General features: G+C 54.7%; 1 protein-coding gene across 1 annotated transcript; it reads right to left on the bottom strand.

The window, feature by feature from the left end:
• Window positions 1-1,969: 1,969 nt before the first annotated feature.
• On the bottom strand, window positions 1,970-13,716 carry LOC147648713 (uncharacterized). The gene is made up of 3 exons (XM_086866487.1): window positions 13,684-13,716; window positions 11,126-11,249; window positions 1,970-3,952 (listed from the first exon to the last, which is right to left on the bottom strand). The coding sequence occupies exons 1-3, from the start codon at window positions 13,714-13,716 to the stop codon at window positions 3,225-3,227; spliced, it is 885 nt and encodes a 294-aa protein (XP_086722613.1). The 3' UTR covers window positions 1,970-3,224.
• Between the last annotated feature and the right edge of the window lie 274 nt (window positions 13,717-13,990).

Below are 13,990 nucleotides of genomic sequence, written 5' to 3'. Positions count from 1 at the left end.
TGTCTTGTTGTCTGTCTGTGCTGTAGTCAAAACTCCCGATGCGGGGGGAGCAAGTGCAGTCTGATAACAGACTTGGTGCTTCTTTTCCACTCACTTTTACTCTCAGATGGAATTTTAAGAATACAAAACCTGTGTCTGGGTTAGGTGGACGAATGGGGATACAATTTAACATCATAATCAACCCAGGACACACGCCCACTGTGCTTTCCAGCTGCTTTGCTCCAGCTCGCCCCAGATCACCACGAATTCCACTGAACTGAAACAAATCCAAATCCTCGTGGGTCGGGACAAGGGCAGGGAGAGGTCACTCAGGGATCACCATCAGGGGCACAACAGCCCGACACGGGGAAATGAACTGAATTTAGGACTGAGCAAATCAGACCAGGAGAATGAGGATTAAAATCAATCTTGAGAAACACCTCCTCCCGCTCCTGAACTTTTCTGTCCGGGCGGCTGCTCGAGGGGCACAGAGAGGGGCCCGGCCGTGTCCCTCCAAACCTCCCTGGGAATCACCCCAGAGCCCTCAGCCTTCCTTGTGCCCATCCCCGGGGCCCATTGTCCCTCCCAATGGCTCCCGTGGCTCTCCCAGTCCATCCCAGCCTCTCCCAGTCCATCCCAGCCTCTCCCAGTCCATCCCAGTCACTCCCAGTGACCCCGCCTGTCCATCTCGCCTCTCCGTGCATCTCTCGCCCCTCAGCCAATCAGAGCGCGTCTCTCTGATGACTCATCAGTTGCCGGGCAGATCCACAGAGCCGAGAGCCCCGCGCTGGACTCGGCCCCTCAGTGCCGCGCGCTTCATTCCCAGTCCCTCCCAGTGCCACCACAGTCCCTCCCAGTGCCACCACAGTCCCGCCCAGTGCCACCACAGTCCCGCCCAGTGCCACCACAGTCCCGCCCAGTGCCACCACAGTCCCTCCCAGTGCCATCACAGTCCTGCCCACTCCTTTTTAGCCATTCCCAGTCTATTCCTAATTCATTCTCACTTCACTCCCAGACCTCTATGCCCTCATCCAGTGTCCCAGTATCCACTCTCATCTCTTTCAGTGCCATCCCAGTCCCTGCCAGTCCATTCCCAGTCCCTCTCAATGCCACACAACTCGTCTCCCATCTCTCCCAGTGCCCATCCCAGCGTGTCCATCTCGCTGGTGCCCTCCAGCTCCCAGCCCGGCCCCGGCCGCCTGCTCTGCTCCCTGATGGATTTCTCCCCTGCCCACATCCAGCTGAGCTGCTCCCAGGGCCAGCAGCAGCTCTCGGGCCACGTGCTGGCCACTGCCGTGCTCCCCAGCGGGGACTGGAGCCAGCAGCTCCTGGTGCTGCTGGAAACCGCCCCCGGCAATGCGGGCTCAGCTCCAGCTGCCAGGTGGAGCACGGCAGCCTGGAGCACCCCCTGAGCCGGCACTGGGGCACGGCCCGGCCCCCACAGCGCCGGGGGCAGCGGGGGAGGCACTGGGGGGGCCCAGAGGGGGATTGGGGTGTGCTGGGTGTAACTGGGAGGGAGTTTGAGACAGACTGGTTTAAACTGGGGAAGGGATTGAGGTGCTTAGGATGGCTGGGAAGGGGATTAAAGGATGTTGGGGAGGGTGGGATGGGGTTCTGGGGGTCCTGGTGGAAACTGGGAGGGAGTTTGGGGGTGCTGGGCGTCACTGGGAATGATTTGAGTGAGCCTGGAGGAGCTGGAAGGAGATTGGGCATTGGAAAGCAGGGATTGGGATGAGGTTGGTTGTGCTGGAAGAGACTGGGAGGAGTCTTGATGAGTCCTGGTGGGGCTGGGAAGGGACTGGGAGAGGGTTTGGGGGTCCAGGGGCAGTGGGGGGAAATTGGGAGGGGGCTGTGGGATCCTGAGAGGAACAGGAGGGGCTCTGGTGGGTCCTGGGGAGGCTGGGAAGAGACTGGCAGTGATTTACCAAAATAGCAATATTGATCCAGTATCAATATCAATCTGTTAATGGACAAAAAACCTCTCCAACAGTTTAAAGTTACAAAGTGGATGTTTAATCACAGCACTGGGCGAGTGTGGGAGTCACCCCTTAATACGCACTGCAAGTTGACAAAAGATTCCAGTGTGAATTTATTTACAAAAGTCTTGAATATCCAAAATACTAATACATATTAATACTAATGCATATGCATAATGCTAGCACTTTCCGTTCCCCACTTTGGATTAAAATGTACGGTAATCAGTTTAAAAAGTCATTACACCTGCATGGTTGGCTCCCCAATTTGAGGAGGGGGTCGTTTTGGTGTGGAGGGGTCATCAGGAGATGAAGGAAAACCGCTCTTCCTCACTCTCACCTTTCTACCTTTACAATGGTTGACATTACAAATGACATGTGGTACAACTCCAGTTTCCTCCCTTGTGACTTTGAAATGGGTTTCCAGATGTAAGGTCTGTGATCTTCCTAAACCCGTTTATCAGTTTCTCTTTTCTCATTATCAGCACAGCTGAACAAACATACAATGACAAGTAATTTTTTATCTAAGTCCGAGATTCATTATCTCAAATCCTGCTTCTCACTGAATCATTAACTCTAACTAGTTCCAGCAAGGCCTATCTCTAGCCAAGATCTGTAATTTTTCTAAAATTCTTAATTGTTTAAAATTAGTGACTCCAAAGGAGGTTTCAGAGGGTCTTGGGTGGGCTGGGAGAGACTGGGAGGGTCCTTGAAGAGGCTTGGGGTGTCTGTGAGAGGTTTTGGGGGTCCTGACCTCTGCAGATGCCCCAGGGATGCCATCAAACGCTGCCCAACGCAAGATGCTGATGGGGATTGGAGTCTCAGTGTTGGGCTTCGTCTTCTTGGCACTGGGGCTCGGCTTCTGCCTGCGCAGGAAGGTGAGGGAGGGTTCTGGGGGTCGTGTCTCCCTCACCCAGAGCATTTGTGCTCCCCTCTGGGCCCCCAAGCCCGGTGTCACCCCCTTTTCTCTGCCCACACAGCTCCTGAGGCAAAAGCTTCTCGAGGATTAAAAGTCAACAATTCCCACTGTCATTCTGTATCCTGTTAGATTTTCATTCCCCTGCTTTCATCCAGGTGCCCACAGGGAGCCAGGAAGATGTGCAGCCTCCCAGCCAGGTGTCTTCCCAACACGCATCACCAGGACCACGGATCACCAGGGCTCTGCCCAACGGGGGTCACTGGGGATCATCCAACGCCCATCCTCCCATGGGGGATGGAGCTGGAGCAGCGCACGAAGCTCTTCCCGCACTCGGGGCACTCGCAGGGCTTCCCTTACTGGTGCCTCCGTTGGTGTCGGGTCAAGGTTGAGCTGGTGGAGAAGCTCTTCCCACACTGGGGACACTCGTAGGGTCTCTCCCCAGTGTGGATGCGCCGGTGGACGGTGAGGGTGGAGTTGTGCTTGAAGCCCTTCCCGCAGTCGGGGCAGCGGAAGGGCCTCTCGTCTGTGTGAATCCGCTCATGTCTGAGGACACGGGAGCTGGTCTGAAACCTCTTCCCACACTGGGGACACTCGTAGGGCCTCTCCCCAGTGTGGATGCGCCGGTGTGCCCTCAGACCGGAGCTCCACCCAAAGCTCTTCCCACATTCCAAGCAGGTGTAGGGCCGTTCCCCTGTGTGGATCACCTGGTGTCTCATCAAATTAGAGATCTCTCTGAAGCTCTTCCCACATTTCCCACACTCAAAGGGCCGTTCCCCCATGTGGATCCTCTGGTGTTTCCAAAGGTTGGAGCTCTGGTTGAAGCTCTTCCCACATTCCCCACACTCGTAGGGCTTTTCCCCAGAGTGGATCCTCTGGTGCTGGAGCAGGTAGGAGCTCTTTCTGAAGCCCTTCCCACATTCCAAGCACTTGTGGGGCTTCTCCCCCAGCTCTGAGCTCTGGCTGGATCTCTGGCCGTGTTCCTGGCACTGGGGGGATCTTTCCTCCTCGCAGCTCCCTGGACTGGGTTTGCAGCCCCTCCTTGTGCGGGATCTCCAGGGCTTTTCCTCCTCCTCTCTTCCATCTGGAAAAAATTTGGGAATGAAAATTCCTGGTTAGGAGGAAAAAAAGAGAGGAGAGTGCCTTGGGCTGGGGGCTGCCTCTGTTGGGAAGGCAGAATTAGAAAGAAATTATAAATATGACTCTTTAGCCAGAAAGGCTAAGGAAGAAATACAAATGAAAGCACAGTTTGAATAATTCAAAGAAACCAAGCTGACGTGCCAGAGCACGTTCTTTTCCCCAGTAAAACCAAGCTGAGACCCCTCTTCCCAGCCTTATAAGGAAAGGTCTGAAGAACCCCGAGATAACTAAAAATATGCAAAACCAGCGATTTCTATAGGTCGAACACAAATGTTACTGTATTAGGATACTTAGAAAGATTGGTCAGTAAAGGAATAGAATATTCAATGTATAGGTTATATATGTAATTGTAAAAGAGAATTCTCTTGGTTCTCTTAGTCTCTCTTAACTCTTGGCTCTCTTGCTACTCTCTCGGCTCTCTCTTAGCTCTCTTGTTTCTCTTAGCCTTCTTGCCTCATGCTTTCTACACTCTTGCTGCTCTCTTTTTCCTGCTCTTTCTTCCTCTTCTTTATCCTCTTTTTCCTGTCTCTCTCACTTCTGTTCTGTTACTCTCTTTCTTTAGCAATCTTAAAGTCTTGAACTCATGTATTCATATTTTACCCCTTTTGTATTGTTCTCTCCGAGCCTGCTTTGCGCTCTATCTGTCGGCTCATGGCAGGCTCTCCCTCTCTCTCTCTCCCACGCCCTGAAATAAACAACTACCATCTAACTCGACTATAGAGGTCTCTGCCGAGTCTCCAGACCGTCCACCCCCGATGTGTCTCTCCTACATGCCTCCTTGCCCAGGTTCGTCTCAGAAAGACACTGGGCATCTTGCGTCTGTAAGAACCTCAAAAACAACAGGATTCAGCCCAAACAACAAAACACAGATCACAAACAAACCAAACAACAAGATTCAGCCCAAACCCCCTGCACAATAGAAAGGTTCAGCCCCCTGCAAGAAACTAAAGCACCAACGTTTACCACAGTAAGGCTCAGAAACAGCCAAGATTCAGCCCCATAAAAATCGTGGATTGCCCACTGTGGTCACCCGCTGCATGTGGGGAGGCAATGCACCTGAGGCTGGGGGAGCTGCAGATACAGGGATGAACTTCGTGCTGCTTCCTCTCCCTGCTCCTCCTCCTCCTCCTGTGTCCCTACTCGACCTCACACTCCTCCTCCTCCTTCTGCACAACCCCAGGTACATATATTTTGACCGTTTTTTCCCTCAACCCTGCTTCTCCTTTCCCTTCTCCTCCTGCCCCCCAGGCCCAGCACCCACTTGCCGCCTCCCTCTTCCCCCCCAGTCCCACAGCATCCCACCGCAGGGGCACGGATGCAGCTGGGCCAGCTCGGCCTGGGGCAGCGCTGGGCTCTCGGCCGCTTCCGCCCGCACTCGCTCCCCACTGCAGCCGCTCCCGCCACCACAGCGCGGGGGGCCCGGCCTTGGCGCTCCCCCCTCCCACCTCCCCAAATTCCCCTCCAGGGGGGCGCCAAGGCCCGGGGGGGAGGGGCGCAGCTGGGCTCCAGCTGGGGAACGCTGGCAGCTGCGGCTCTGCCTGGACACTGATGAGTCATCAGCGCCGCGCGCTCTGATTGGCTCAGCCCTGCCTGAGCCCTGCGCCTGCACCAAGGGGGGACACCCTGCTCCAGGGGGGATGGCCCCAAAACGGGGCAACCCCAGCAAAGGAACAACAACAAAGGCTCTTTACAAACTGATCCCCTCAACCTCATTGCACATAGGGCCAGGGATGTGGACATAAGGAAGTGACACGAGGAGCCAGCAGCTGCACAAAATGTTATGAATTGATGACACAGACTGCTGCTCAGCCAAGGTCCTGCTAAATTCATCAACTTCCAGAAGAACAACAAAGACTTAACACAGCCATCAATATCCTTAGCTATACAAAAGTGGGGTGCATATTAAGGGGGTATGTAGGAGGTGCATTGGGAAGTCTGTACCTCTCCAGGACTTCAGCCAATGGGGAAAGGGAGATGTGACCAAGAAAATCAGGATGAAAAGGAGGCTGTGTCTGCCAACAACAGGAGAGACCCCATGGGAAATGTCCCATGGGCACACCCTTTTTTATGAATACAATTACTGTTACAGGACTCCTCTGTCCTCCTTGTGGACAGAAACCTGTGGGGATGTCAATTTTTCCACACACCTTGGGGCTCCTCCGCAATTCCTTCCACCGTCCGGGCCGGCGGGCAGTGAGTGCAGCTGAAGGGGCCTCACCCAGTTTGGGGGATCGGCTCCCTCGGCTGGCGGCAGCACCGGGGATTGATTGGGTACCCGAGAGTGAGCAGGAGACAGACGAGGGACAGATCAGGGCGGCTCTCAAGAGTCGGCAGGGAGAGAGCACTGAAAATCTCAGCAGTGACTACAGTGGCATCTTTGGGGAGTGAACATGGCAGGGCACCCAGGGAGGGGACAAAAGGGAAAGCCACAATGGGGTCCCAGCAAAAGGCATGAGGATCCCAAAATATCTCTCAAGAGTCCCTTGGGAGCATGTGGAGGTAATTTGCACATTCTCCCAGAGCTAACTAGGGATATGGACACCCAGGGGGGCAAGAAGGGAAGTCCAGAAGGGATTTAGACAACAGGGGATGGATGGTGTTGGTGTGCTGGGAAGGGATTGGCTGAAGGGGAGTGTGCAGGAATGTGCTTAAGGCAAGAAGCAGCAGGAGCAACCCATGGGGTAAGAAAAAGGATTATATAAAAGAGGAAAAAGAGAAAAATACTGAGGATTGTGATGTTTTCCAGAAGGCTCTTATCCTCAGAATTTGCCAGCAGATCCTTTGTATCCCAGTTTTCCAGGACAGCAAAACAAGGAGGTGAGGATTTCAGGGGGTTTCTCTGAGCTGGGAGCGGCAGGAGCGGGCGCAGAGCTGCGGCACCGGGAGCACGGGCTGGGGGCCTGTGGGGAGCTGTGGGGCCGGGCCGGGGCTGTGGGGCAGCCGGGGCTCAGCGCCGGGCGCTGCCTGAGCCCAGCACCCCCCGGGCAGGGCCGGCAGTGGCCCCCGGCCCCCAGGAGGCTGCGGGACGCCCCGGCCGCTGCCCGGCCCCGTGGAGCTGCCGGCCCTGCCCGCCGGGGGGGCCGCCTTTGGACACTGCGGCAGGACAGGGACCGGCTCTGGGATACGGGCTGGGGAGGGGAGCCTCAGCACAGCCAGCACGAGGAAGGAACAGCTCACAAATGGCGATTAGACCTGCAAGGATCCACATGATCTTTTAAGCATTTCCTGCTGGGTCCCTGGAGAAAGGAAGGGTTTTGCAGAAAGCTCAGCAGCTGCCACACGATGAGCACCCACAGGCACTGAGGGGGCTGCAGCAGCGACAGAAGAAGCCCCTGCAGCACTTGCTCACAGCTCAGCAGCTGAATGCAGCAAGGGATGAGCAAAAGGCCAAGCTGAAGGCAAAGGCCATGGCACAGTTCCTACAGCCCCTGAGGGATCAAGCCCAGGGCCCAAGGGGGCCCCAGCACCCAGGGGACACCCTCGGCCACAAGCACCTGGCACAGGCATTGCCCTCCTGGCCAGGGCACAGCCCACCCAAACAGCCCCTGGCAAGGAATCAGCCTTCCAGCTGCAGGGCACAAGGACACTGCAAGCACAGACAGCAGCACCCTCAGCACCAGCAAGTCCAGCCCTTGATGGACACGCATTCTTAGCGGTGGCACAGCTCCCATTCCACCAGGGACCCAGCACACTGCAGCCCTTGGGAACATCCAGGGTGGGGCTGGATCCAGAGGAGACCTTTCCTAATGGACACAGGGGCCTCTCCATCCACTCAGAATCTTACACCTAAAGGTGTTAGGGAATATTTTAATTATTAAGACACTAAGAGTGAAAGATGAGCCGGTGTGTTTTCTTCAGCCACTATTATCAGATGTGGGGAGAGGGTTTGAAATGCAGGAATTTTTATTTGCTCACAATTGTGATTGTAATTTACTGGGAAGGGATTTGATGGCTAAATGGGGAATGCAAATTAATGTTGCAAAAGGTGATACAGAGGCTGGTTCTGCTGTACCTCTGTGTCAAATGTCTGGCAGAGCCATGGCTGAAGTGAACCTACAAGTGTGGGCAGCCCCAGGGAAATTGGCAAAATTAGATATGGAGCCTCTCCACATTTCCCTGAAACAACCAGGACAAGAGGTGTCCAAAAGCAATCCCCTGTTCCAAAGGAGGGAAGGAAGGGCTCACAGCCTGTCTGGGAGTCCTGCTCAAGGCACGGCTTGGGCAGCCAGGGATGGCTCCCTAGAATGCTCCTATCCTGCCAAACAAGAAATCCAATGGAATCCACAGAATGCTGCAGGACCCAAGAAGAAGAAATGAGATGATGAAACCGAGGCACCCCACACTCTCAGATCCTTACACCAGCCTCAACCAGGTGCCCTCCTCACACTGCTGCCATTCACAACTTGATCCAAAAGATGCTTTCTGGGGATCTGCCCACTTCCAGAGGATGCAAACACAATTCTGCCTTGGGCTGGCAACAAGAGGTAGAAGGGAAAATGCTCAAGACATGGACGGTCCTTCTGCAGGGATGCACGGAAGCACCGGCCTGACTGGGGCAAGCCTTGCAGGAAATATCAAAGGAATTGACCTCACCCCCAGGGACTGGCTTATTGCAGGATGTGGATGACTTGATCCAGTCAGGAGGACAAGGAGAAGAGGCAGAGGAAGCCTCTGTGAAATGGCTTCATTTTCAGGCTAAAAAGCAGCTTTGAGTAGCTGAAAAAAAAGGGCAAGCATTACAGAAAATGTTGAAATATTTTGAGACCCATTTTGACTGAAGGCTTGTGGTGTATTGACTCTGAGAGGGTCCAGTGAATCTGAGAAGTAATGTTACTCAGGACTAAAATGGAGCTTGAACAATTCTTACAATTAACAGGGAATTGTAGGAGCTGGACTGAGGATTCTATCTTTTAGCCAGAACATTCTGTGACTTCTTTAGCCCCAGATAGTCTCAATGTTATGGGGTGGACATAAGAAAGAAAACAAAACTTAACAAAATGAAAAAAATAAAATGATTGATGCCCCAGCCATGGCTCTTCCAGACTCAGAAATCTGAATTGCAAGGGAATATTAAACAGGCCACCCCTGAGCCTGCACTGAAGGCAACGCAGCAGCAGCAGCCAGGGCTCCCCAGCGGGGGAAGCCCCTGCGCCTGCCCACAGATCCTCTGCTCAAATCCTCGGCCTGGCCACCCTCCTTTGCCATCTCCAGCCACTGCGGGACAATCCTTGCTCTCACTCTTGCAGCTTCAGGCCTTTCTGTGCCTGCCCTCGCCACAGCTGCTGCGGAAGGCACCGGGACAATTCCACTCTGCCTCTCAATTACACTCACACTCTGCCCTGCATGGGATTAGCTGCTGGCAAAATAGACCAACTTGAAAATGGCTTCAAATCTAATTTCTCTAAAGGAACTTGGTTTGCCTTTGCCTTGGGGAAAGGAATTTTAAAGGTTTTTTTAAGGGATGTTCCACCACTCGGCAGAGATGAAATTAACATCTCCACAGACTGGGAATAGCCCAAAAGATTCCCCCCAAGATAACGACCAGCAACAAAACATCAACACCCAGCAGCAAACATCAACCAACACCTGCCCCAGACACTGCCCCAGGCACAGCTGGAGACACCTGGTCTGGAAAAGGCTGAGCAGGAAATCCAGGAGTGCCCACCTAATTCCCATCACAGGCACAGAAATCCGGCTGCAACAGGAAACCAAATCCTAACAACTCCACGCCTTCAAACCAATGAACATTAAACCAATGGATTTCTATGGGGTCAGAGTTTATGAATTTAGAAAAATCTAGTCAAACTCATGTGTCATGGAATGATTTTCTCTGCACACCCAGCCTAAGTGTGCAAGAAATTATTCCTGTTGCACATTCTGGCCAGAATCAAGTAATGCCTTATTTTTCTAAAGACATTGTTGAAGAGTTTTTGCTTTTCTCAGTTTCAGTGAAAGGATTACACCGTTAGAGTAATTTTTTGTAATAATTTTACTTCTATATTGTCGGTTCTGTTTGGGCCAGTGGTGTGAGAATCAGTTTTAGTCCTAGGAGAATGAAAAGAAAACACTTGATTGCTTTCTCATTTTTGTTTTATATTTGTACTTGACTCTTAGCCATGACAAAATGATGGTATGAGTTTTTTGATGTTCCCCTTTAAGCTGCACTTTGAAAACTAGAAGAGCTTTAAAGTTGGTGCTTTAACACATAAACAATTATTAGAATATCGTTTAAAAAAAATAAAATAGCAGATCTGTGGGGGACCACGTGTGAATCACGGGATGTCTCCCCTGGAAGAGAAGCTTTGCTCCAGGCAGCCAGGAGAGGAGCTTTAGAAATGCAAATTAACACTGATGGCCCAAAGCCTGCACAATGGCCCAGGGGCTTCCTGCCTGCAGGAGGAATTGGGCTGATTCCAGGAAGAAAAAACAGAGGCAATGAGTGAATCTGCTTGGAGATAGGGCCAGGGACTTGTACATAAGGCAACAAAGGGAGAAACCATCATTTTCAGAAAATGTTACTAATTGACAAGGACTGCTGCTCAGACCAAGTCCCGCTACATTCCTGAACTTCCAGAAGAACAAACACTTCACAGAGCCAGGAATATCGGGTGTTATACAAAAAGGACATGCAGTAGGCGGATCGGGAAGGCTGAACCTTCCAAGCACCTCCGCCAGTGCTGGACAAAGGGACAGGGACATGCGGCCGGGAAAATCAGGACAAAAACGAGGCCGCGTCCTCCAGCACCTGGAAAGAGCGCACGGCAAATGCCCCATGGCCTCTCCCTTTGGGCAGCAATAAAGTCACTCGCACACCACTCCTCTGGCTCCTTGGGCCACACAAACCTCTGGCGCCGGGAATTTTCCCGCCCGGCCCCGGGCCCAGCGCAGCCACCTCCGGCCTCCCGACACGAAGCGGGACGAGCCAGCGCTGCTCCGCCACCGCCTCCTGCCGAGGCCCCAGCGGCAAGGAGACCGCGGGCAGCCGCTCCCGCAGCGCCCTCAGCCCAGGGCCAACACGGGCCGGCCACGGCACAAGCCACCCGCCACAGCCCCCTGCCGCCCCCTCCCGGGCCCGCAGCGAGCCCCGAGCCCCCGCAGAACCGAGCGCGGCTCCCACCTGCGATGGCTGGGGCCGCCTCCGAGCTCCGCCGCCGCCTCACCGGGCTCCGGCCGCTGCTGCCGCCGCTGCCGGGCCCACACAGACGCTCCGGCAATGGCGGCTCTCCTGCCTCACGGCCGCCCTGGGGGCGCCAGCAGGGCCGGGCTTGTCCCCGCTCTGCCCAATCAGCGCGCGCCAAAACCACGAGTGACGGCAGCAGCAGCCAATGGCAGCCAGCGGCGGGCTCTGCACACGGCACAGCCCCGCCCCGCGCTCTCAGGGCCCGCCCCGGGCTGCGTGAGGGGAAAGGCGGGGATGAGGAACAGCCCTGGAACGGGCCCGGCCCGAGCCGCCATTGAGCTCCCAACACAAACAAAGTTCTCCGCACCTCCCGGCTCACCTTGCCCAGCCCTGGCTGCTGGGTGGCTCCGGCTCGGCGGGAAGCCCTGGAGCCTCACTTCTCCAATGTCTAGTTAGGAGCGTCAGTGCATCACTTTGATTTTCCCCAAATAGGGAAAACAGCCCCAAAGCCCTATGGATGAGTGGGGGAGGGGAGAGATTTCTTGCACTAAACTCCCAAAATTACCAAAACCAAACCAAAGTGAATCGGGATCCCCCAGCAGCGCCTCTGCCGTCCCAGCTGAAGCCCTCGCTGGCTGCTCCAGGCTGGAGCGGCACACTGGGAGCACTGGGAAGGGGCCCCGGCTCGGGGCGCAGCCCCCGGGGCAGCCCCACGGCCCCCACGGCAGCTCCAAGGCTCCGCCAGCCGGGATGGAACGTGGGACGGGGAGCAGGGGAAGGGATGGGGCTACCGGAGCCGAGGAAACACGAGGGACACCGGGGGCACTTCACGAGCATTTAACGCAAAAGATAAAATCATAAGGGAGACAAAAGCAACAGCACCTGTAGCACCATAGCACAGGGCCACACAAGGACATGTCCCACTGCTGTGGGGTGATGCTGGCCCAAGTCCAGGCACCCACCACAGCTGCTCTCTCACTGCCCTCCACAGCCACACAGGGAGAGAAAATTTAACCAAGGGTTCATGAGTTAAGGACCCAAGACTCTTTCCTCATCAAACACAGTCATGGGCAAAACAGGAGATATAAATTGAATTTATTGCCAATAAGCTCAGAGCAGAATAAGAAGACCCTTAAAAGCACCTTCCTTCCACCCCTCCCTCCTTCCAGCTCTGCATCCTAACCTGGCAGTGCAGGGATACAGGGAATGGAGCCATGGTCAGTTCATCTCCTGGGGCTTTTCCTGCTGCTCAGGGACAGGAGTCGTTCCCCTGCTGCACTCTGGGATCTCTCCCACCAGAGAGGTCTCCATGAACTTCTCCAACCTGAGTCCATTCCATGGGGAGCAGCCCCCTCACAGTGCTGCAGCGTGGGTCACTCTGCCACGGGGTCAGACCTTTCAGGACAGGCGGCTCCAGCGGGGGCCCCTCTGTCCACAGGTGTCCCCTGGGGTCACAGCCTCATCTCAGGCATTCCCCTGCTCAGGCATGGGCTTCTCCAGGGACTGCAGGTGTATCTCTGCATTCTGGTGAATCTCCAGGGGCAGTCAATCTGCAATTCCCATTGTTAGTCTGTGTTCTGATGGATGTTCCTGTCCCTGTGTTCATCCAGGTGCCCACAGGGAGTCAGGAAGATCTGTTTGGTCAAGGTTGAGCTCTGTGAGAAGCTCTTCCCACACTGGGGACACTCGTAGGGCCTCACCCCAGTGTGGATGTGCCGGTGCCTGCTGAGGGTGCAGTTTTGTGAAGCCCTTCTCACAGTCAGGGCAGTGGAAGGGCCTCTCCTCTGTGTGAATCCACTGATGTTTGATGAGACTTGAGCTCATTGGAAATCTCTTCCCACACTCAGGATGCACTGGTGTGCCCCGAGGTTGGAGCTCCAGCTGAAGCCCTCTCCACACTCCCCACACGTGTAGGGCTTTTCCCCTGTGTGGATCTTCTGGTGACAAATCAGATTGGACATCTCAATGAAGCTCTCCCCACATTCCCCACACTCGCTGGGGCATTCTCCTGTGTGGATGTTCTGGTGCCAGATCAGGTGGGAGCTGCGACTGAAGCTCTTCCCACATTCCAAGCACTTTCCAGGCTTTTCCCCTGTGTGGATCCTACAGTGGTTAATCAGGACAGAGACCTTCCTGAACCTCTTCCCACACTCCCCACACTCCTAGGGGCTCTCCCCAGTGTGAATCACCTGGTGCCAGATCAGATGGGAGCTATTCTTGAAGCCCTTCCCACACTCCCCACACTCCCAGAGCCATTCCCCAGGGTGGATCCTCTGGTGTTCCCTCAGCTTGAAGCTCCAGCTGAAGCTCTTCCCACATTCCAAGCATTTGTGGGGCTTCTCCCTGCCATGAGCTCTCTCCCCCAGCTCTGAGCTCCGGCAGGATCTCCAGATGCCTTCCTGGCACAGGGGGGATCTTTCCTCCTTGCAGCTCTCTGGGCTGGGTTTGCAGCCCCTCCTCATGCAGGATCTCTGGGGATTTTCCTCCTCTTCCTCCATCTGGCCATGGCTTGGGAATGACAAATCCTGATTTGGGGGTAAACAAAGTGGGAGTGCCTTGAAGTAGAGGCTCCTCCTGCCTAAGTCCATGTCTCGAGCTCAGCAGGAGTCTTGTGTCCATGAAAATCTCCAAAATATCAAGATTCAGCCTCAAAAAAAGTCTCCCAGGATTTCCCCATCTCTTGTCTTTCCTATTTGGGATTCCAGAGGTTTCCCTTCCCTGGGATGATGGGGGTCCAAGGGCTCCAGGGGTTCCCCCTCCTCTGGGGTCCTCCTTAGCGATGATCCAGAGGCTTTTGGGGGTCCATGGGGTCCCTTCTCCCCTGATCTCTGCTTTGAGATCCCAGGGATCCCAGGAGTCTCT

This window comes from Cyanistes caeruleus, chromosome 31, assembly GCF_971803275.1.
Source record: "Cyanistes caeruleus chromosome 31, bCyaCae1.hap1.1, whole genome shotgun sequence".
Lineage (NCBI taxonomy): Eukaryota > Metazoa > Chordata > Aves > Passeriformes > Paridae > Cyanistes > Cyanistes caeruleus.
The sequence above is the reverse complement of the archived record's forward strand: the minus strand, read 5'-3'. Positions and strand labels throughout refer to the sequence as shown.

Coding starts and splice junctions, on each gene's coding strand:
- LOC147648713 (XM_086866487.1), bottom strand. CDS start 13,716: ATGGACTTAGGCAGGAGGAGCCTCTACTTCAAG. Junction 11,250..13,683: donor GGAGGAGCCTCTACTTCAAG/GCACTCCCACTT, acceptor TGGCGCCCCCAG/GGCGGCCGTGAGGCAGGAGA. Junction 3,953..11,125: donor GGCGGCCCCAGCCATCGCAG/GTGGGAGCCGCG, acceptor AATTTTTTCCAG/ATGGAAGAGAGGAGGAGGAA.